Source organism: Mirounga angustirostris, unplaced genomic scaffold, assembly GCF_029215605.1.
Source record: "Mirounga angustirostris isolate CCGP_5_RB_7025 unplaced genomic scaffold, mMirAng1.0.hap1 SCAF_7, whole genome shotgun sequence".
NCBI lineage: Eukaryota > Metazoa > Chordata > Mammalia > Carnivora > Phocidae > Mirounga > Mirounga angustirostris.
Window position 1 is genome coordinate 153,841,482 of NW_026991715.1, and position 24,207 is coordinate 153,865,688.

General features: G+C 53.0%; 1 protein-coding gene across 14 annotated transcripts in view; it reads right to left on the reverse strand.

Moving 5' to 3' along the window:
* Nucleotides 1–4,128: 4,128 nt before the first annotated feature.
* AHRR (aryl hydrocarbon receptor repressor) overlaps nucleotides 4,129–24,207 on the reverse strand; it is an 80,729-nt gene continuing 60,650 nt past the window's right edge. For 4 of the 14 annotated variants that reach the window (XM_054505054.2, XM_045863956.3, XM_064596926.1 and 1 more), the window contains 7 exons: nucleotides 22,773–22,862; nucleotides 16,130–16,259; nucleotides 13,625–13,758; nucleotides 10,200–10,399; nucleotides 9,209–9,270; nucleotides 8,679–8,817; nucleotides 4,131–7,871 (listed from right to left, as the gene is read on the reverse strand). In XM_054505054.2, the coding sequence (XP_054361029.2) occupies nucleotides 6,812–7,871; nucleotides 8,679–8,817; nucleotides 9,209–9,270; nucleotides 10,200–10,399; nucleotides 13,625–13,758; nucleotides 16,130–16,259; nucleotides 22,773–22,862 (1,815 nt within the window). In that variant the 3' untranslated portion in view covers nucleotides 4,131–6,811. Of the gene's footprint in view, nucleotides 7,872–8,678; nucleotides 8,818–9,208; nucleotides 9,271–10,199; nucleotides 10,400–13,624; nucleotides 13,759–16,129; nucleotides 16,260–16,503; nucleotides 16,844–22,654; nucleotides 22,705–22,772; nucleotides 22,863–24,207 lie in introns of those variants that run through there. The other 10 variants (XM_054505052.2, XM_064596918.1, XM_064596921.1 and 7 more) reach the window with 7 other exon arrangements.

A 24,207-nucleotide genomic window follows, 5' to 3' on the forward strand; every position in this document is an offset into this window, starting at 1 on the left:
TGTGTGGTCGCCAGGACGGGGTCCCCGCCCGGGGGTGCTCTCAGTGGGGGGGGATGTGTGGTCGCCAGGACGGGGTCCCCGCCCGGGGGTGCTCTCAGTGGGGGGGGATGTGTGGTCGCCAGGACGGGGTCCCCGCCCGGGGGTGCTCTCAGTGGGGGGGGATGTGTGGTCGCCAGGACGGGGTCCCCGCCCGGGGGTGCTCTCAGTGGGGGGGGATGTGTGGTCGCCAGGACGGGGTCCCCGCCCGGGGGTGCTCTCAGTGGGGGGGGATGTGTGGTCGTCAGGACGGGGTCCCCGCCCGGGGGTGCTCTCAGTGGGGGGGGATGTGTGGTCGTCAGGATGGGGTCTCCACCCGGGGGCTCTCCCATGGGGTCATGTGGTGGTTGTCAGGATGATGTCCCCGCCCGGGGGTGCTCTCACTGGGGTGGGGGGATGTGTGGCCGTCAGGACAGGGTTCCCGCCCCGGGGGTGCTCTCACTGTAGTTGGGGGGATGTATGGCCGTCAGGACGGGGTCCCCGCCCCAGGGGTGCTCTCACTGGGGTGGGGGGATGTGTGGCCGTCAGGACGGCCCCCTGCCACCCCCTGGGGGGGAGTGACCATCAGGCCGGGATCCCTGCCTGGCTGCTACCAAGGTGTGGGGGGTGGCTGTCAGGACGGTTCCCTGCACCAAGGACTGCTTCTGTGGAGCGGGGTGATGCTGGGGTGGGGAGGGCCCCTTCTCACTCAGCCCCTCTTATTCCAGCGCTTTCTGCCCTCTCCCCTCAGTGTCCCCAGGCTGACCTCCTCCTGGGCCCTATTCTCAGGATTCACCTTCACTATGGTCTCTTTGCTCGTGTGTCCTCTGTAACCCTCTGTGGCCTCCTTCTGTGAGGGAGCCGCCCCGCCTCTCCCTCACTCCACCTCATGTTGTGTATTCCCCGTGGTTTCCATTACCGATGTTCTGTCTTTATCAGCTCATACCTGTCTTTCCTGCTACAGTGTGGCAGGGGCTTTGTTTCCTTTGCTGTAGCCCCAGCTCCTCCCCAGACCAGTGACTGACATAGGGCAGACATTCAGTAAATTAATGAACAAGGTGGGGCACAGTTGGTAATCAGGCACATGTGACTGTCAGTCTAACACCCCCCTGTTCCTGGGCAGCTTCCTAGTGAGCTGTTGTTGTTACACTCTGGAATCAAAAATGAACTCAGGCCCTCAGGACCAGCACACCTCACGACCAGCACTTCTAATGAGTACAGACAGAAGCCCACATGGGAGCACCCCACAGTTGATGCTGGGCGGACTCCGGGATCGGAGTGAGGTGGGGCAGAGCTGCAGGGAGGGGAGGAAGCTGGTCCCTGAGTTACTGTGTGGAGGAGAGGCCCACTGGTCAGAACTCCCAGAGTGAGAAGGCACTCAGATTTCAGGGCTAGCCTGTTTAAGAAGCACTGTTTGCCTTCACGCTGAAAAGGAACACTGTCGCGGTTACGAAGACCAGACTGTAGGGACAAGCACCTCCCGAAAGTCAGCCAAGTTCATACAAACAGGAAGGAGACTGGAGCACGTCAGGAATGGGAGCCGACCGGGAGGAAGGTGGAGTGGGGTGCACAAGTGTGTGCACACAGCAGGGTGGGAGAGGAAGATGCAGTCGTGTGAGCCCCCCCCCAGTCTGCTGTCAGCTGAACAGCGGACGAGGGGCGCTACTTCGGCGTAATAACTCTGACGGCCGATCCCTTTGCTATCCCATCTGTACCTAGCAACTTATGAAAATATATTACTAAATTGAGCAATGAAGAATGTAAACAAAAAGTTGAAATTATGTTTAAAACTATAACTGTAAAGGCATTTGAAATTAATAAAAAATTTGCCAAGATTATCAAAGCTTTTAGGGCTTAATTCAAAATATAACAACATTTAACATACCCAGGTGGAGCCTTGTGCTATTGACAATTGTGTTTGGAGGTAGGACTCCCTAATAACTTCCTCAGCCAGGATGGTTAATATTGGGATGGCTGTTAAAGGAGTTTTTTTCTCCTTAAAACTAGAAAAATAGAACTTGATTAAAAAATTTTTTGACTTCTCTTTTTGGCAGACCAAATAACTGAAAGCCTCCTGTAAAACATTGGATGAAAATAGCAAGCACCCTTGTAAATCACCCTTTTCCTAAGCCCAAGCAAGCTCAGGAAAGCATGAAGGAAAACTATCCTAGAGCAAGGATGGGTGAGGAGGGAGGGGGCTGATGCCCAGGATGGGCTTTCGCACCCATGTGTGGGGTCAGGGCTCTTCCACAAAGCCAGGATGCTCAAAGGATGCATCCTCAGTGCAAGAGTGGACCAAGGAAAACAAAGTCCCCAAAAGCAGTTTCTCCCAGGTCCTGGGCTCCCTGAGTCAGGGAAGTCCCTCTCCCCCCAAGAACTCAGAGCTGGGAGCCTGCACTTCACTTGGGTCTAACACCCTCCTCAGCCTAGCAGCTCTCACTGAAGCCCTTTGACAAAAGCAACCCCAGGAATATTTCTAGAGAAGCCCCCCAACCTTGGAGTAAAGAGCAGAGTGCAGTAGCATGTCCTAAAGGCCCTGAGATCCTTGTCTGTTCTGGGAGAATAGAGCTCTTGATTAGTTTCAACTTAGACTTTGTTAAATACACATGAAGAATAGAACTAGAATCGTAACTTCCAAACAAATAGGGGAAAGAACAGAGAAAAGAGCTGCAATCCCGTGGGGACACAAGGCAGGCGAAAAACCTCAAAGGACGTATGTACCTGGAATGTAAAAATACATTCAAATATATCAACCATCAGAGCACAAGTAAATGGATTTTAAAACAGGCAACAGTTATGAGAAAAGCATCTAAAACACGGAGGAACAGGGCGGTCAGGGCCACAGAACATTGGTGGGGCACCAGCGTTAGTTAGTATCAGACAATGTGGGCTTTATGTCAAAGGCACTGTCAGGTTTTTCTGAAGATGCTAAATGCATAAGCCATAAAGAAAAAGACTGCAATGCTAAAATGTTAAACTCTTGTATTTTATAAAATCTTTAAATGAAAAGACAAGCCACAGACACAGAAAATCCGTCACTGAGGGGATGCTGCTATCCTGCTACAAAGAGAACGTGGACAAATCCACCAGATGGGCAAACAAGTGCGGGGAGACCAGAAAGGGGCAAGCAGGACTCCAGGCTAGAGACCCGGTCGGGGGGGGGTGCTCCCTGTGTCCTTAGGAAGGCCTTGGGGGCCCTACTGCCCTGCAGCCCACATGACCCTCAGACTGCAGCGCATGGCTGTTCCCACACGGAGCCCTCCTCTATCCCTTTTCTCCCAGGCCTGTGTGTGACCTGCAGGCCCTCCAGGACCTTGTCCCCACCTTCTCCTTGTCCTCTGACTCCAGCCCAGGCCACCCCCAGCCCGGCAGGCTGCTGTCGTGTGACCTTCCATGTGGCCTTGCCCACAAACCTCCACCCGGGCTACGCTCCTCCAGTCCATCAGTGTGGCACCTGTCCCCTTCCCGTGCATTACAGAACCAGGTGGTTCTGTGCTCACTGTGTCCATGCGCATGCACCAGTGAGCTCTGTGTCTTTCTTTCCTTGCTGGGTCCCCAGCACTGTCACAGCCCTGGCACTCAGAGGGGCCCAACAACACTGCTGTTGGAGGGCGTGAGGTCCAGTGGGGGCCGGTGGGCTGCTGCTGTGGCCTGAATGTCCCCCTCCCGCTAGGCCATGAGAATGGGATCAGTGCCCTGAAACAAAGAGACTGCACAGAGCTCCCTTGCCCGTTCCTCCCTGTGAGCTCAGAGCGAGAAGTTTGCCACCCGTCATGGAGCCATGAGGGCGCCCTAATCACATACCTGTACTCGCAAACACATGCACACACTCACAGGGACCAGGTGTCCGTTCCCTACAGGACAGGGCAAGTCTGGGCTATCCTAATGGCACCTGGGGAGGCCCCCCAACCGTCAACATGAGGAGGAGAGGGACTGGCGGGTGAGGAGGAAGCGCCCAGCAAGCCCATGGCAAGCGCTCAGCCTTATCCCGCCTCCTTGCAACTTTTGGTGCCAGCATGTTTATTTTCACTTTTATTCTTGCCTTCTAGCCAGTAGTAAAGGACTAGAAACACAAACTAAAGGAAATACAGTTACTTCATTTGGAAAATCAAGTAGACATTTCTGTTTATGGTAAACATGATTTAACATGTGATTTATTTTATATCAATATTGCATATTTAATACAAACCGCAGTATCAGAAATATATGTGAAGGCTCTTTCTAAAGGCACTGAGAAAACGGTATTAAAAGTTTCATTAAAATGTATTCATTTTTAAAAAGTCAACAAGTCAGTCTAGATGTCCAAAACTTTTTTCCTACAGTAGAAGCTGTAAAAATATAAAATGTAACTTGTGTTCATCTCCTCCTGTCCATCCATTCCCACATTACATTTGATTTTAATATTTTTTAGCTATATAAGCAAAAGCTATGAGATAACAAAAAAATACAAGCCTATAATTAGCACTGATAATGACATTTTAAAGCTGAAGTGACCACATCTGCACCTTCTACATTCCATCATCTTCCCACACAATCCTTTTTAGGAGGGGCATGTACAGACTCAAGGACATTTTGCTGGTGTTGACCTGGAGTGTTCAAGGGGCCCAGGGGGATGATGGGCATCTCCGGAACACAAGACCCACAGAGCTGACTTCCAGGTGTCGAATTCTCTGTCAGTGAAGCAGGACCTGTCCACCTGCCAACTGCGCATCTGGCCGCCTGTGGGGAGGGGGCGGCATGGTGCCATGGTCCTCGTGGGCAGCGACAACTGTGTGCTTGGGAACGGCTGCTCCCTGAGGCTCCTGTTTGGAGCTCTTCTTTGGTTACACTGCGGCCTGGCTACAGTGTGCAAACACGCAATGATGTCTGAATTCCACCTTTTCCGTCCTGTGTTTTCCGGGTTGCACATTACATGCATGCAGTACTCCCTGTATGCTGGGCCCTGAGGTGGGAAGGGCAGGCATTACACTTGGGGGAGCTCCAGTGCATCTCAGGACATGGTCCTGCAGCCAGCCTCGGCCCGATGTGTGACTTCTCCACGGATGAAGTGAGAGGTCGGTGCCCTCACGGATGGGGACCCCAGGGAGGTGCACGGTCACATGTGGGACCCGGGTGCCGGGTTTAACCAGGAAGAAAGGAGGAGGATTCTGAGACCACCCCATGTCTCAGGCAGCAGAGGTGTGCTGTGCTCAGCATGAGAACCATGTGAGGAGGGCCCGGGGCCAGCCCGAGGGCCCCAGCCGGCGTCCTCAGGTGGTTGTGCCCCCATCATAACAGATGGGGGAGATGCTGGCAGTGAAGTGGGGATATTGCAGCACCAATGTCACCCTTTGCAAGGCCTCAGCGAGGTGAGTGGGGGAGAGGCTGCTGGGCTGGCCCCAGGGGACCACACTGCTCCCAGCCCTGGGCTCCAGTGGGTGACCTTCTCGGTCGGTGCCAGGAGGAGGCCTTCAGCTCCTGCCATCCCGCAAGGGGGACCCTTCCACAAGGCTGGCAACCCCAGCGTGTGCGCAAGTGTCCAGAAGATCCGGTCCACCGGCCGAGCCCTAAGTTCTGACAAGGTGAAAGTGCATGAACTCAGCTGAAGACTCACACTTCGAAGCCACAGAAGATGGAGAGACAGGCCCCACACTGGAGATCAGAACGTACCAATGGTGGAGCAGCAAGTCCTGGCCCGGGGGCTCCTGCCGCCTCCCGAGACTTCCGGGTGGAGGTGACTTTAGGGACAGATGCTCTTGTCCCTGAGGAGCAGGAGCGGGTCCACCATGGGACAGGCGGGCTTGGCGGTGGCCTTCACACCTGATGGCACACCCCACACCAAGTGCACTAGCGTGGGGCAGGGGGTCCATCTCTGGTGGTGACTGTGGGAGACGTCCACGTTCTGAGTTACGCCTTCGCATCCAGGTCTTCTATGGTCAGAGTGTATGACCTTTACGGTTTTCCTAGAAAACATTTCCTGTCCGTCTTGTGTCTAATAATTCTTCCTTAGGCGGTGATTGGAATTCTCATCTGAAAACCGATACACAGCCCCCATGGACAACTTGACTTTCTACCTCTTTTCTCTACATTTTGTCCTTCTCTCTGCTTCCAAACCCAGACTCTGTAAACTCGAGGTTCACCACGTACTGGAGACAGATTAGCATGAACCACCTTCAGAGGCCCATTAAAAACGCCAGACAGACTTCCAGGAGGAGCGGGACATTATCCTGTCCATTTGCACCTGGGCATGGCCTCAGACTCCGCTGGGGGGTTGAGAAGCACCCCCAGCACACAGGACCCCAGCACACACAGCCTCTTCTGCCTGGAACCGTCCAGACTCCTTCCAGGAATGGGGGCATGGCACCTGTGGCTCAAGAGAATTAAATCCCTAATTCACACGCAGGGTGTGCCTGCTGTCTGCAGTCCGTTCCACAGAGGCGTCAATCCTCCGGGAAGTGGGCGTGCAGACCCCTGGGAACTACGGCATGACTGCCAGTCGGCCAGGAGCCCACTGCCTCTCAGAGTGGGGGATGCCCTGCCAGGCTGACTCGGCTCACTCCGGCCACTTTCTGAAAACTTTTAATCCTTCAAAGAGAAATACGGTCATACTTGAACAGACTTAAGCCCACTTTGCACTGAAGAACTTGCATGACACTTGACAAAATACAGACTACGCCATTACACACGCTGCCCACTCCTACCAGGGGACTGAACTCATGCAGCGGTGCGGAAGAAAGGCTCTGATCCTGCATGTGCCATCCCAGCTGAGCGGTGAGTCTGAGTGTGGACAGAGGCTAGCTTTTACAAACACCCCACTTCATGGCAGGAAAGCACACTCAGGCGCTTTGGGAGGCATCAGAGTTGCCACGGCACTTTTGGGGAACATTCCAGGCACCCCGCCCTGGCTGTGACTGGCCCATAGCGGTGAGTCCAGGGGCTCTCGTTTGACGATGGGCGCAGTCCCCGGAGCTCTGCAGTCACGGCCCAGTGCAGGGGGCTGGTGGCCCTGTGCACAGAAGTGGTGGGGACAATCTGGCTCAGGAAGGCCTTGCACACGCTCCAGGCACGCACAGTGTGCGGGGTGGAAGGGGGCCAGCTCCCTGCCAGGTCTGAGCGGAGCCCTGCCACTCGGGTGGGCCTCCAGCAAGCTGTGCCCCAGGTGCGGAGCATACAGGTGGTGCCTGGCTTCCGGCTCTGTTTTCAGGTGCATCCTGGTAGGAAACGTGACCAGCTGTCTCTTGGCCACACCACTGGCCCCCAGCCACACCTGGCTTGGGGACATGGCGTAGCCATCTGCTGCATCCTCAGACCCAGAGTCACTCTCCATCTTGATGGGCACATCAAGTGACAAGATGGGGTTGCACAGAGCTCCTGAGGGCATTGGCCCACCTCGAAACTTGGTGTCCTCGATGGAATGGCCCACTGCTGTGAGACGCTGCCCTCTGGGCTGAGGGAGCCCACTGTCCAGGCTCCCTTGAGGGAAGGGGCAGCTGGGTGGAGAGTGCACCTGGCCCTGATCGCTGTCCCGCAAAGCTCTGCTGGTGCGGCTGGTGTAGGCACTGGGAGAATGGCTTCCTGGGTGACAGCTGGGTGAATTCCTGAAAGCAGTTACCCCACCGGTGTGGACGGCACCCTGAACACCTGGGCAGGGCACGCAGGAACCAAGGGACACAGCACGCATGGAGAACGGGTCACTCTTGCTGGGCTCCAGCTTCAGCTTGGTATCCCCATCCTGGCCATGTTTCCCTGTCATCCAGCTCAGGTGCTTCACAGGTCCCGGTGCCTCGAAGCAGCAACTGTATGCATGTATCTCCCTCCGCCCCCTGGCTCCCGAGGAGCCGCCGGGCACCCTCCCGTGCTCGTCTCCTGCCCTGTCCCTGCAGAGAGGAGACAGCCTGTCAGACAGAGCAGGGATCTGGTCATCTGACCCCCTTGGGTGGGGTCTCTAAGGGAAGGCATTAAGTTAGTATGATCCTGGCTGAACTTGCAAGTGTGGCTATGTGCTCCTGCCACCCTCGTTTTTAACACCCCAGCAGCCCTATGACCCTGGGGCCAGCATCCTCCTCGCCCGTAACTGACCCTCCCACGGCCTGCTGGACGCCCATGCAGAGCTCTGCGGGCCCAGGGGTGCGGTGGGGGTGCAGGGAGTGGCATGTGCGGGGAGGCATCTCCATGAGGCCCACGTCGTATGTCAAGGGTCAGACACACCCGCCCGGAAGCAGGGGCAGATAGATGCCCTTTCTGGCAGTTTCTATGAGCTGGCCTGTCACTGGCACGCATGCTGCTGTGCCCACAACACTTGAGGTGACAGGGGAGACAGTGCCCAGGAGGATGAGGTGGAGCCCTGCCACGCAGCCAGGTCGGTCCTCCAGGAGGAGACCTCCTGGTCAGGACCTGCAGTGGGGGCTTGCGGGAGGAGGGAGAGGAGAGGGTTTCTGAGTGCGGGTGAGGGCAGGGGACAGGGTGGTCACCCAGGGTCCAGGCTTCAGGTGGAGCGTCCTGGCAGCCTTGGGCACAGCCCAGACGTGTATGGACAGCTCCCGGGGTAGGATGCATGTTTGGGTGTGCTCCATGTGTACCCGCATGTTCCCCTAGGAGCCAGGCTCACCTGTCCTGGTCAAGGCCACCAGACCGGCAGCCAGTGGCTCTTCTCCTCCTCGAGCCAGCGCCAGAGCACCACTTACCCTGCAGCCCCCTCAGGGTCAGAAACGAGGTCGGGGCCGTTTCTGAGGCACACACATGGGGCCCTGGCTGGAACCCGGGCCCAGCGTCCCGCATCCGCTTGTGTCCTGAGCACTGGAATGTTTTCTCCGTTGTTCCTCCCTGTGAGGATTTAGGGAGGGGTGCTCAGCGCAGACGCCCACACCCTCCAGCCTGGGTTTGGAGGAATGAACCACAGCGTTGGGGCAGGGAGAGCCCCCAGAGGGACACAGACACATTTCACCCTTTTAAAACACAGGAGACAGGGGCGCCTGGGTGGCTCAGTTGGTTGAGCGACTGCCTTCGGCTCAGGTCATGATCCTGGAGTCCTGGGATCGAGTCCTGGGATCGAGTCCCGCATCGGGCTCCCTGCTCAGCGGGGCGTCTGCTTCTCCCTCTGACCCTCCCCCCTCTCATGCTCTCTCTCATTCTCTCTCTCAAATAAATAAATAAAATCTTTTAAAAAAATAAAAATAAAACTAAAACACAGGAGACAGTGCATCTAGAAAAGTACCTGCAAAGTAACCGGGTTTCCCGTGGAATTCTGGTTCACACGGACTTACAGCAGCTCTCGCTCTGTGAAGAACAGATAATAGGAAAATACATGTAGGTAAGTTTGTGCTGCTGGTAGGAACTGACACCGAGCTGGTGGTGTCACTGTCATGCCCAGGAAAGAAGACGCTTTTTAATTCCTTACAGCTTGTAAGTCTTTCCTCAGCTACAGATCTGCTAAAAACTCCAATTCACATCACTTATCATGCCAATAAAAGGTTAATGAATTTGCTTCAGAAAGTAGACATACACATAAATGTTTGGGTTTTTTTTTGTTTTTTTCTGGATGCCCACAATGAAAATATAGTCAATTTTTGTGATTTCCACTAGTTACATTCCATAAACTCACCCAGAACACTAAATTAGTGAACAGTAAACCATCTTTCAAAGGGCAGCGAGCACACACAGAAATCACAGAGCTTGTGACCTTAAATTCTAAGCAAACTCATCCTCATAGGTACTGTTTCATTATTTTCAGGAGAAAGAAACAAGGCTTAAGTGACTTCCTTGAGACCACCTCGCTAGCAGATGTCAGTGTTAGGACTCAAATCCAGGCCAACAGGCCGTAGAGTCAGAGCTCCCTATAGTGCATTCTGGTCCCTACCCATCCTCTGGTCATATCTGTAAAGACCAGGGAAGGGGGAGCAGGGACGGGGAAGCAGGGACAGGGGAGTGGGGATGGGGGAGCAGGGATGGGGGAGCAGGGACAGGAGAGCAGGGATGGGGGAGCAGGGACGGGGGAGCAGGGATGGGGGAGCAGGGACAGGGGAGCAGGGATGGGGGAGTAGGGACAGGGGAGTGGGGATGGGGGAGCAGGGACAGGAGAGCAGGGATGGGGGAGCAGGGACGGGGGAGCAGGGATGGTGGAGCAGGGACGGGGTAGCAGGGATGGGGGAGCGGGGACAGGGGAGCAGCAGTGAGCGTGGCTGCTTCCTAAGGGGACTCTCACTCACTTTGTGTCCATAGAGGCTGAGACGTCCACCCTGTGCTTCACCCTCAAAAATGCGCTCTTCATTTTCACCTCCGCCACGGAGGGTAGGAGGACAGGCACCACGATGCAGAACAGTGAGAGCCGAGGGGGCAGGACAGTCCCCGACGGCGCTTTCCTCTTCTGTCCAAACAGGAATTTTAGTTTTCCTTGAAATTGCATTGTCTGGTGTTTTAAAGACAGAAATGAAGAAGCGTCCACAGAACGAATTAGCGACACCATCCAAGAATGCAGAACCCACATTCTCAGGATTAGAAATGTGGAGAAGAATCTTATCCTGAGTCACTAAGGAGACACAAACCAACAATTCGTCCATGCTTGGCCTACTGGGGATGTGGACCATCCCAGGGCCTTCAGAGCGATTCACAGTTTCTCTGCAGTTTCAGTAATTTCTTTTAACTGATAAGCATGTGCTCATGTGTGTACTCGTGGGTGTGCAGGTGTGGGAACCTCACACAGTGAGTGCTACTGTGCATGGACACGAGCAGATGGCAGAGCCATCAGCCACCCTTAATCTCGGAGGGCTGTTCCAGCTTTAACTCTCTATTTCAGAATTGTCATTTCTTCATTTATGATGATAAAGCTTAGGGACAACCTGATTTTATCTAGAGTATATAGTGTAATTTAGGAGTTTGTGATAAAAGAAAAGATCTTTCTACAGTAGAAAAGCTAATCTAAATTACTAAGTGCCTTCAGGGTATTCGTGCCCTTGATGAAAGAATGACCCCACAATGTGGTCGTCTCTCTCCTTATCCCTCCAATCCTCCATCCCCTCATCCACACATTCATCCATCCCTTCATCCATCCATCCATCTACCCAGTCCCTCATTCACCCATCCATCCATCCATCCATCCACCCATCTATCCCTCCATCCATCCATTTACCCCCATCCATCCCCCCATCCTCCCATCATCCATCTGTCCATCTCCCCATTTGTGTATGGATTTACTGAATGAACAAACATTTGCAAAACACCTACTGCTTGCCAGTCACATTCTTGGTGTGGAGAATTCAAGGTACACCCAGCTCTCCAGAGAAAAAAAGACCTGATTTGTAATGTTTGTCAATTTCTTTGGTGGAAATATTCCCATCATGGCTGATTTCAAGCTACCAACTAAATGTCAACAGGCCTCTAAATTCCTGATGTAACAATGGGCTCTCACGGGTGGCCTGAGCCGGTCTGAACAGGAGCACCACTTTGACCTGACTGTGGAAAGAGGGTGGCTTCCACAGAGTCACAGGGGAATGCCAGGAAGAGCCATAAGTCATGCGCACTTGCCTGTTCCCAGTGCATTCCTTTTGAATGCCTGGGCCCTTTCTAGTGTGTGCAGTAACGAATTTCATGAATTAGTATAATCAAACATTTTCAGACAAATTTCTTTTGCTTGTTTCCTCTACTCAGTGCATTGTTTTTATACCATTTCATTTTAACCTATATTCTAATTTCTGCTTGATTGTATAGTAAAAATCCCTCCAACTTTGTCATCTGAAAATAAGAATTTCCAATTTCCAGGAATTGGTTATCCAATTTAAAAAAGTGGACATTCCTTATAAGCCAATAAATAGTAACTATATTAGTTTCCATAAAATTTAGAACAAAATATTATCAAAATAAAAGACTTTATGGTCAACTAATCACCTAAATAAAAGATGAGCCATCACTGTATGCACGGTGGCAGCAGATCTGGGACCATAGTGCAAATAAAAAGCTATTTCTCTTGTGAAGGTCCTGGTGTGCACGGAAAGGCCTGCAGAAATGCGCAGCGTGGGATGCCTCTGCTGTAAGGCTGAGCCTCCTGGGTCTTCAGAGCTGGTTCCAGAGACATTCCCACCATCACCCACCAGCAACCTTCTTCACTGTCCCCTTAAATCAGTAGAATAAATCCGGGGAACATGAAGCTGCCATTGCACTGCCAGATGGCTGAGGCCAAAATATTGCCGTAAATGACACATGACCACCGAGAGGCAGCCTGGAGTGATTTCCTAAGCTGCCATCACTCTGGGCAAATGTAGAGCAACCTGGCAGAGTGGGTGACATGGGACTCTGAAAGTGCAGCGTCTCCTCTGAGGACCTCCAGTTTGGAGAGGGGTCAGCCAGGTGAGGCTCAGGGAGCACATGTGGAGGCAGAGAGGGTCCTGAGTCCTGGGGAGAGTCCACAGAACACCACAAGCTCAGCCCTCTCACACTGGTCAGGGCAGAACAGAAAACTGGGGAGGCCAGGTGAGGAGAGCTTCAGGAAGGACAGTACTGGGGTGCTGATATCCGGAAAGGGGCCTGGGTATGCAAAGGAGGACATTTTTGTATTTTGTTCTCTGCTCTTCTGAAATGACTGGATGTGTATTACATATGAGCAAAGTTTCTATTAAAAAAAAATAAAAGACCCGCCAACAGGAGAGGGTTAATGGAAAGTACCGCCACCCTGCGGCGGATGAGGCCTCTCCGCACTGAGCCCCACCTGTGGTCTGATCTCAAGAGCCTGCTGCTCAGCCCAGGACCCTCAGGTGACTTGGATGTGGAATGGCTTGGGTGTGCATTTCCCGAAGGCCACTCAAAGAGCAGTAGGGAAGCTCTGGGGCTTGCGCTCCGCACGGTGCTGCCCACAGCAGGCCCTGGGCCGGAAGAGGCCCGCATGACTCAACAAAGTGGAGAGAAGCTCGCGTGTACGGGACAAGCCAGCAGCGGGATGCCCAAGAGCTCGTGCTGACCGGCGAGGGCCTCTTCCGCGCACACTGGGCCGTGGGGGCTTCCCCAGGGCTCCCTGTCTTCAGAGCCACTTGGCAGACGATGCAGAGGAATGCCCACTGTCCTCTGCTCACCCTTCCTGCAACGCAGGCTGCGCACCCACTGGAGATCCCCAGCCCAGTGCAGCCCAGCGGAACGCTGAGGGCGTGTCCCTCCTGTGGACCCCCAGCAGGACCCCAAGGTCAAGGCGCGAGAGAGGCTCCTGGGGGCCCCCAGTCCAGGTGGGGCCGCCGATGACGAAAGGCCTGGGAGTCCGGGGGCAGAGGTCATGGTGCTGGTCTGCGGCAGCGGCACATGAGGGTGGGGGCGCCGCAGCAGCGGAACCCCCCCCCGACCCCGGGAGGCGAGGCCCGCTGAGGTCTGGGTGGGCTGGGGCCCGCCCCTCCCGCCTCTCCCCAGGGGCCCCAAGAGGCTGGGAGATGGAAACCCCAAGCGCAGCCGGCAAGACCAGAGGTTGAAACCAACAGCCTGCGCAGAAGCCGAGGCGCACGCCCGGCTGCGGACTGCGCCGGCCAAACGTCTCCACGAGGGTCTCGCTGAGCGAGCGCAGACGTTCACGGGCGGCTCCCGCCCCCGCCCCCGCCCCCGCCCCCGCAAGCCCTTCCGCGCGACGCGCGCCTCTGGCCGCCAGGGGGCGCGCACTCACCAGAAAGCCCGAGGTGCTGTCCAGCAGGCAGCGCACGCGGCACACGAAGCAGCGCGTCAGGAAGGCCGAGAAGTCCGTGGGCGAGCGCGCGCCTGCCTCCTGCGCGCGCAGCAGCCGCCCCAGCACGGCGTCCTCTGCGGCCGCGACGGCACCGGCGCGGGGCGCGGCGGAGAGACAGGCGGTGAGTGGGCGCCGAGGGGCTCCGAGGGCCGCACAGCGTCTCGCGCGCGCGTCCGGCCGCACACGGCCACACATGCGCGGCCACACACGCGGGCCTCCCACACCACCACCGCCCGCCCGCGACCCACTCGCGCCGCCACCCCCGCGCAGCCCGCCGGACCCCCCCCCACCCTGCCGCGTGCACACGCGTTCGCACATGCACGCCGCCCCACACCACCGCCCTCCGCGTGCCAGCGTGCGCGCCGCCGCCCCCACACCCAGCCCGCCTCACGAACACCTCCCACACAGAGCCCGCCTCACACGCACACACACACAGCTCGCCTCACACACGCCGCCTCACACACACCCCACCCCCCACACACAAATCACAGAACCCACCCCCCACACCACCCCCCACACCCCAACTCACATCCCACCACACACTACCACAGCGCCCGCCTCACGCACACACCACACACACACACAGAGCCCACCACACACACCCCAACTCACATACACACCACCACATACACGGCCTGCCTCACACACACCCCACTTCACACACACCCCAACTAATATACACATCTCCACACAGCCTGCCTCTCACACTCACACACACACACAAACGTACCACCACACACGCAGCTCGCCTCACACGCACCCCACCACACACACTCTACCACAGCGCCCGCCTCACGCACACACCACACACACACACAGAGCCCACCACACACACCCCAACTCACATACACACCACCACATACACGGCCTGCCTCACACACACCCCACTTCACACACACCCCAACTAATATACACATCTCCACACAGCCTGCCTCTCACACTCACACACACACACAAACGTACCACCACACACGCAGCTCGCCTCACACGCACCCCACCACACACACTCTACCACAGCGCCCGCCTCACGCACACACCACACACACAGAGCCCACCACACACACCCCAACTCACATACACACCACCACATACACGGCCTGCCTCACACACACCCCACCACACACATCCTTCCATGCACACACACACCCCACACAGCTTGCCTCACACATACTCCACATACCTCACCTCACACATACACCACATACACCCCATCTCACACACTCACACACACACCCTGCCTCACATACACACCAGCTCACACACATATACCACCTCACATGTACACACTGCCAAACACACACACACACCCCACCTCACACACATGCTGCCACACACACACACACACCATGCATACACACACCATCACACATACATCCCATCATGCACACACACCCCCCACACATATCCTGCCACATACATGCCCATACACACACCTGCCCCACCACATACCCTCACACACCCACTCCCTCGTACACATGCCCTCCTTTACACATACACCTGTCCCACCACATGCACACACACACCTGCCACACACACCCATCCCCCACCCCCCACATGCCCCCGCCACATGCCTGCCCCGTCCCATGCACGCACAGACACGTGCATGTGTGTTCCACTGAGTGCCACTGGCATCTGTCTCTGCTCCCCGCCCACCCCCATCCCGATAGACAGTTGCTCTGACAAATTTTGCCTTCATTGTTCTTTGCCCTTAAAAATACCGTTTCAGTCCCACTGCATGTATGACTATGAATCTGTTGTCCAGTTTTGTTTTGAGCTTCATAAAATGATGCTGCATATTAGCACCTGGCTTTCCTTTTTCACCCAGCTTTGTGAGGTAAATCATGCTGTTACCTGAGATTGTGGTAGAAGCTTTTCTTGAATTGTTTACAACTTTGGGGAAAGTGTGTGGAAGAGCTGGGACCCCCCCCAGGGGACACCACCCCCTCCCCTTGATCTCCCGTCTGCTCCACTACCTCTCAGGGAGATGGGTGCTTGCCGCGTGTGTCGTGATGGGGCAGGGGCCACAGACCTGGAGGAAACCCCTTGCAGGGGGCCTTGCCCACAAGGGGCAGTGTCTCTGAGCAGACAATAATCTTTAGGCCTTTTTTCAGGTAAATCTAATATGGGCCAAAGGAATTTCCTGAAAGATGTGCATCTTGAGGGGGAGTTTGCAAAATGAGAGACAAGTACCGTAGCTTCTTGTGAAGTGGTCTCATGCCCCAGCCAAGCCACATGCACTCAGGAGCCAGAGAGCTGAGTGGGGACCCCTGGAGAGGGGAGGGGTGTGTGGGAGGGGGTCCCCGAAGGAGAGAAATGCCAGGCGCTGCATTCAACGTGAAGCAAAGGCAGATGAGGAAGCATGATGGAAATTTCTCAGAGGCATCCACATGTTTACACGAACTGCTCCAAGTCTTGGTTAGACCCACAGAAGACCCAAAGACCCACCTGTCTCTGAGTGCAGGGGCTGCCCAAACACCACCTGGGGAGGGTCCATGGCCCAGTGGAGCTGCCGGCAGAAGTCCTGGCGGTCATCCACGTGGATATAGTCGTAAATGTTTTGGTGCATCACATCCGTCTGCAACATTGCAACATTGTTTTAAACTCAGTGAATCTGCATGCTTTTTATTCCAGTGATTAATAATTGCAAAACCTGTCTCACTCACTGCCCTCTAAAGATGTCTCATGGGAAAGGCAGGAGTTTGGCATCTGACTCATGCGAGGCCCCCCAGCCCCCAGCCTCCCACTCACCCAGGCAGTGCTCTTGGGGGACAGAGCAGGAGGCTCAGAGACCAAACACCTTCTGGGTCCAGGATACTCACTTTTCTCCAGGACTCCCGAGAGCTCATCAAGCTGTGTGTTTGTGATGTGGGCACTTTTCGTCCTATCACAAAAGTTTATTAGGAAAGCATCCCTGAGAAGTGAGGTGGGAACTGCCAGGTGAGACCAGAGTCACAAGGTGAGACAGGAGCTGCCAGGTGAGCTGGGAACCATCAGAGCAGATGAGAGCCTGGCCAGGCCTCCTGGCCAGTGACTTCCTTCATCCCAGCACTTCCAGGCCTGGCTGCTGCTGCTTTCTACGATGCCACAAGGACCTGCTGGTCTCCCACCCTCTCTGGTCCTTTGTCCTTCCACCTACTTGAGCCCTGAACACAGAGGCCGACCCTCGAAGGCACCAGGTCTACACTGAGAAGCTGCACTTCAGGGCGCAGAGGCCACAACTGGGAGCTACAGAGACCGGTTTCCGAGGAACATGACCGTTGCGATCGTCGGCAGAAGCGTTCTCAGAGGGCGGTGCATGTCTCCTCCTTACCTTCCCTTAACTCAAAGCTGTCGCCCATTATCCACACTGAGAACCTGGCCCAACAACACCTGCATAAGCTGCCAGGTGCCGTTAGTGATCTCTTTGGAATGGGCCATTTCTAAGTTGCGTCATTTCCCAACAGGATCATTACAATAATTAGATGGAGGGAAAGTTCCTGAAAAATCAAGACCAGAAATTGGTTACTTTTAGAGAAAGTAACCAGTAGACTCACCCAGCCTGGATGAGACCTACCATGTTTTCAAGGAGTTGTACTCTTGCCTGTAACTCCATGGTGAGGGTTCATTGGGACCCCAGACGTCAAACGAGATACAACAGCAGGAAGGTAGAAAAGGATCATGATCATGACTTGAAAGCTGTGCTACGGTCACCAGTGCATCCCTTAGCTCAAAGAGCCTGGGTTTTCAGAGAAAGAAGTGGTCAGAGAGGTCAGACTGCTTGTTGTCCTTGGTCGTTGTCGTCTAAGGTCACAAGCCCTGGACATGAACTTGGGCCAATGGGCAGAAACCAACTCAGAGTGAAAGTGGACGCACTAGGCTTTCCCTCCAGCTCAAGACCTGGTGGCTCCCCGCTCACCTGCCTGCTCGTACCTCACCCGGCGGCCCTGTGATCACGAGTGCCCTTCCCACAGGGACACTTTCCTAATAATGGTAATACTGAGATTCCATGTGACATATAGGCTGAAAAGTGCCCAAATCAAAAGCATACAGTCAGAGGAGTGAGTTCTCAGTGTAACCAACACTCAGATCAGGAAACAGGACACAAAAGCTTCTCAGAGCCCCCTTCCCTCCAAGGCGGCGGCCACAGTGCAGACGACGCGTGCGTAGGCTGGTTATGTTTGTAAATGGAACGCTGTTCTTCGATGTCTGTCCTCTTGTTCAACGTCACAATTGTAACGTTCACCCATGCTGTGTGTGTGGCAGCAGTTTCTCGTGCCCACAGGGTGAGTGTTTCCACCTGATTAGCCCACTTGGCCCCTTCCACACGCCACTACTGTGTCTGAGTGCCTCTCGTTGGGCACACACCTGGGTGGGCCGGGGGTGGCCAAGGGCCAGCCTTAGTAGACCACACCAAGCACCTTTCCCGAGTGAGTGGACAAGTATGCCACCGCCACGGCGCGTGCCAGGCCAGTCGCTTTACATTCTGGCTGGCATGTAGCGTTCCCAGCCTTCTTTTTCTGAGCCGCCGTTTCTCACTGTGGTTTTTGTCTCACTGCCTGTCATAAAGCCCAGTGAAGCTGTGCATCTCTCACATATTTATTGGTCTTCAAGTGCAAGTGTGTGCATGTTACACATGTCATGTGGGCGTGCATGTATTGCCTTGTTTTGTCCTTCCCCCAGTTCCATTGCTGATTTTCCTGTTCTTCAGCTGCTCTGGACATGGGTCCCCTACTGGGTGGGCTCTGCTGCCAACATCATCACTCCCTGGCCTGCCCTCCTGCTCTCTTAGTGGATCTAACGCAGCCGATTCATCAGTCTTTCCTCATGGGTGGGATGTTGCCCTCATCATTCCTCACCGATCTCCTAACTCTGTCCTGAAGCTTCTAGAAACTTCTACCATCCCCTGATATTTACTGTGCATGGTGTGAGGTAAGAGTCAGGATTCATTTCTTTTCCATGTGGATCCAGTTCACCCACCTCCATTTGTTGACAAGACCACCATTTCCCCACCACCAGGCAGTGCCCCCTCTGTTATAACTCCCACACCTGTGCACACTGAGCTTCTGCCCTGAGCTTCCAGTTCTGTCTGTGAGTCTGTTCGTCAACCTTTGTGCCGATCCCACACTGTCCCAGCAGCTGGGTTTTACAGGAAGTCTTGTGTCCAGCATTTAAGTCCCCAGTAATCACCACTCTTGCCCCCTTATCCTCTCTGGATGGTCCTAGATAGTCTCAGCTCTCTGCATTCCCCAAAGCTTGTCCATTTCCACCTAGAAAAGCTGCTCGGTTTTTATGTCATTACCTCTGTAACATGATCTGACATCTTTATAATGATAATTGGAGCCCTCCAATTCACAAATATGGCATATCCTTCTGTTTGTCTGGTTCTTCTTTAAATTCTATAAATAATGTTTTCTATTTTCTTGTGAGGTACTGCATACCACTTGATTGACTCATTACTGGGAATTCAGTGTTCTTCTGTCCTGCTATAGATGGATGGCATTTTCCCTTCTATAGTTTTGATGAAAGGAAAAGACCATGCTGACCTCTGAGCACGGGGCAGTCATAGTTCCCATGGCGACTTAATAAACAGGCACTGTCATTCATTTATTCTCTTGTGAGCTTTGGTGGGTGACCCCACACTTTGTAGAATCCCAGAAAGGTGGGTGTCCCTGGATGCCCTGTTCATGTCTCCCCACACCTTAGTTAATTAATGGAAGGGATGTGTAGAATTAACATGCAAGAGGGGATCTGTGGTTTAACCAAAACAGGAGGCAGACCAACTGGGGGGGGGCATAATAATACTGGAAAAGATATTTCTGACTCAGACAAATTTGAAGACATATAAATGTGAGTATTTTTTAGGTTGGGGGAATAAAGGTATAATAATTAGTGTGGCATGACTGACTGCCCTTAGTCTCCCTTAATCTCCCAGAGTCTGCTCCCTACAAAGCAAGGTCAAGAAAAATAAATGGTGGGGAAATGTGACAAGGAGTGGAGAGAGTAATATAGTAATTGTTCAAATAGTGGGGCAAAAAACAAATAGTGGAAAAACAAACACAGCTTTGATCAAGTAAAGCCAGCCTTTATTTTAGTTCTAAACCATCATTTACGGAGTTAAGAATAAAATTATTACTAACTTTTACAAACCTCATTCCAGCAGTTGTCATCTTTACTTTTTGTGCAAATTGTGTACCCATCTGTTACCTAGCCTGTGGGACTCTTGACTGCTCCAGTGCCCTCACCCTGGTTCACATGGGGACAGTTTGCCCCCAACTGCTGGTCTTTGAGGGAATGGACCACCTCTTGAATTAATAAATGTAGATGGCAACTAAAATATGCATCTAAAACCTACTTGTTCATCACAAAGACTCCTGAACCTGAACATACTAAAATAATCAGTTCCCGACTTTTGTTAAGTATTTTGCACAAGAAGCTCACAACAGCACAAAGCTGTTCTAATATTTTCCCGAAATATTTTGCATCGAGGCAATGCCTGATTTAATGGCATTTGGAAACCATTTCCTCATAATAAAAGGCAAACTTTATTTTACGTCTAACACTTGGTAGAAAATAACCAAGCTCCAAGAAAATAGAGAATCCAGGGAGTAAGTTTAGACCTGGGACCAAAGCTGCTCCTCAGGACACTTGCATTTATTACCAAAGCCACCCCCAGATTCTGGCTGAAGGCAGGCAGCTCTGGATGTGTCTGGAGAATTCACAGGGCAATTCAGCAGACAGTGATAGGAGCTGAAGGGAATTCTGACCATGGAAAACGCGGACCAGACCATGTTTTCCTAGATTTGACCCTGCACATGCAATCAAAAAGACACACAAAAAAAGGCTTCCTCATTTGGGGGCTGGAATCATATCATGTCCACAGCCTGGCACCAGCTATCAGGGGGCCCCTGAGCTCTGTGTCACACGAGGGGGCCCTATGGCCAGAGAGCTTGGCAACCCTGAGAGCACGTGCAGAAGGCTAAAGCGGGGAGGAAAGGCCTCAGTCCGCCACTCCAGGAGCTCATCTGTCTGGGGTGGGTGATGCATTCCCCACCACTTCAGATCTCCTGACACCTGCCCCACATGTCTTCAGGAGGTGGAGATAGACACAAGGACACAGTGATGGGAGCCTTATCGTCACCCACTGCCACGAGCAGCCAACGGGCAGCCTCCCCTGCAGCAGGGCTGGTGGTGCGGATGCTTCCCCCTGACTGTCACCAGGTGGCTAATGCTCTGCCCAGTGCTCTGTATGTGGAGGAGGAAAAGGAGGCTCAGAGAGAGCAGAGCTGAGGCTCTACCCCCTGGCCTGACAGGGCAGCCCCAGGAGTGCCTCTTGGAGGTCACGCCCACCACACTTCATCTACTCGCCACACGCTGGCCGTATCTGTGGGGTCCTTGCCGGGGCCACACCTCCATGTGCTGCAGGGGCCGACCCAGGCCACGTGGTCGGCTATCACCACAGGCTGTCCTGTGGAAGAGCCAGTGGCAGGGAAGAGGCCTGGTCAGGACAGGGTGTGTCAGCCATTTGGTCCTGGGTTCAGGTGGTAGGAAAGCAAATGTAGAGGTGGGTGTAAGAGGAATTGCTTCTCAGAATCATCTGCATAATGACAGCCACTTCAGTTTTGGAAATGAGTCAAAGTGACAGTTTTCATGGAAATTAGATCAAATGCTCCAATCAGCTTCAGGGGCCTCAGGCCGACTTGAATTTTCACATGTGTCAGGGACCCACATTCTCTGATCTTGGCTTCCACCACCCTTTGCTTCTGGTCACGCCCTGGGTCTTCCACCCATCCAGTGAGATTTTTGTTATTAACTCCATGTACTGCCTCTAAGCTTCATTCATCACTTGGCTCTGATCCCGGATCCTGCACACATTTCCCCTCTGCTGGCAAAGGTACTCCCGGCACTGTAGGAGGGAGGTCGGGCCCCTCGAGTGCCGGCCACACCCAGCCCAGGACTCCCTGCCATGGGTAGCCTCCCCGAGAGTCTAGCCAGCATCCCAGTGGGCAGTTTCCTGCTGGCTAGCCCTGGCCTGGGGCACCTCACTGACCTCTCCATCACCCAGGGGCCGTGGCTTCACCCTCACCAGTAAGGGTGTCTCCAGAAAGTGCTCCTTGCTGGAGCGCCCGGCCTCCTGAGGGCTCCACCCTCTGTGCTCCTGTGTTACTAGTTGATGATCTTTATACTAAACTTGCATCCATTCTTTATATTAAGCCACTCAAATCACTTCACAATTTCTGCCTCCAAACAGGACGCTGACTGACAGACACACTGTGTGCCTCATTTTTCAAAGTTGTATTTTGTTCTCTCTCTAATCCGGCTATTTGTATGTTGAATGGAGTGTGTTCATAATTTTGCATGCTGAACCCCTCTTCAGAGGGGATATCTTTATGAGGATGGCTGTGGCCTTGCTGCTGAAGGGTCACATTTGTGTTTCCCTGAGGCCCCGAGATCTCGCCTGTCCACCACTAGCTCTGGACTAGGGGGCCTGCACTTTGCAAGAGTGTGAATTTGGATTTGGACTTCCAGCTCAAGCTTTGGATTTCTCTTCATTCCCTCTGGGAACAGAGGCCAGGCAGAGAAGTTTCCTTTGCCCTCCCTGGGCCATGGGTGGGGGGTTTTACTGCACCTTTTCTTGGGGGAGGATCCCAGTGTTTGATGGGTCTCAACCCCAGAGCCCTGCCCCAATGTCTGGAATCATCCAGTCTGGGCAGGCCTGGGGTAACGGACCAAATGAATTATCTGTGAATCAAGAAGGGCATTTCCAGAACACGCTATTTCCTGAATGTGCCCCAAATCTGAGGTTCCAGACAGTGATGCTGCAGCAAGGAGAGGCGCCCTGGTGCTCACCAGCTCCTCACCTGAATGTGAGATGCGTGGTGGGGGCACAGCCAGCAAAATTCACTGCCCCGTACACTTGTGACACCCTGGACACTGTCACATCTCTTGTACGACCTGGAACCCTAGACAAAGCTGGGGTGTGAAAATCCTTACCTGAGAAAAGCTCTGTGATAAGAAAAGCCCGATTTTGCAGATGTTTAAGGCTGGAAGACAGTAAGCACGTGTAAGACAGTGGAACCCACTGCATAGCAGGTCGAAGAGCTGTGTTTACCTGGTGGAAGCCCAGATAGTCCACGATTGTTGCTGAAGCATAAAATATCATGCCTTCTGCACTCACGACCAGGGCAAAGCCATCGAGAGACTAGAAGAGACAAGAACTCAAATTGGCTCCTGCATACATTCTCAAAATCCTCACAATGAGAAAGTGCAAGCATTGTTTTTGCTGCACTCTTGTTTTGTAGTCTGTATTCATAAACTTCAGAAACACCCACTTTTAATTTATTTATGACAATTTTGCAACAGGTCCCAAGTTAGCAGATGACAGGGGAACTTGGTCATCATTTATAAGCCTCAAGACTGTGTTCTTTTTCTAGTGATTATAAAACTCGTGGTTTACAAAATATAAATATCTTCATGACAAGATGAGACTCCACCAGTATCTGAGACATAACAGGAACCTTACTTCACCTACGTGGACTTTCTCTGTTCACGTACTGTCTTCCAGCCTATGTTCTGGTTTTCCTAAGAGTTTTTATCATGAAGAAATATTGAACTCCATCAAGTGCTATTCCTACATCTACTGAAATAATCACATAAAATTTCTTTTGTTTATTAATGTGGCGAATTTGGTGATAGATTTCTGATGATGAATCGTTCTTGTGTATTATGGGGTAAGCCTTATCATAATTTTATTTATTTTTTATTTTTTTATTTTTTATTTTTCAAAGATTTTATTTATTTATTTGACAGAGAGAGACACAGCGAGAGGGAACACAAGCAGCGGGAGAGGGAGAGGGAGAAGCAGGCCCCCTGCGGAGCAGGGAGCCCGATGCGGGGCTCGATCCCAGGACCCTGGGATTATGACCTGAGCCCAAGGCAGATGCTTAATGACTGAGCCAACCAGGCGCCCCGCCTTATCATAGTTTTAAATATGTTCTTGGGATTGACTCATTTCACTTAGGAGATATTCATCTATATTTAAGGAAAAGCTAGTCTATGAGCATCTCTCCTTATTTTGGTGTCAAGATCACCAGAAATGAGTCAGACCCCTCTCCCTCTTTCCCATTTCCTGAACCCACTTTTTTTAAGGCAAGGATAATCTGCTCTTTGAAAGTTTGGTTTCATTTCCAAGAGCATCCAGCTTGGGCACATTTTGGGGAGAGGACAAGTGAAAAGGGGCAGATTTTAGCACCATATCAATTTATGTAATGGTTGTTAGCATATCCAGGTTTTTAATTTTTTTCCTATATCAATTATAGCTTCTTAAAATATTTTCTATCAGTGCATCCATTTGTTAGTGTATATTATTCATATTTTTATAATTATTAAATCTCAGTTGTACCCATAATTTTTGGGTGTGTGTGTGTGTGTAGAAAATTAGGGCACATGACTGTGTTGTGCCCGATTTCAAGTCTTTATTTGAAAAGCAAGCTTTTCAGCCCCATCCCGCAATGGCTTCCCAGAATCACCAGTAGTGAAGGTGCATA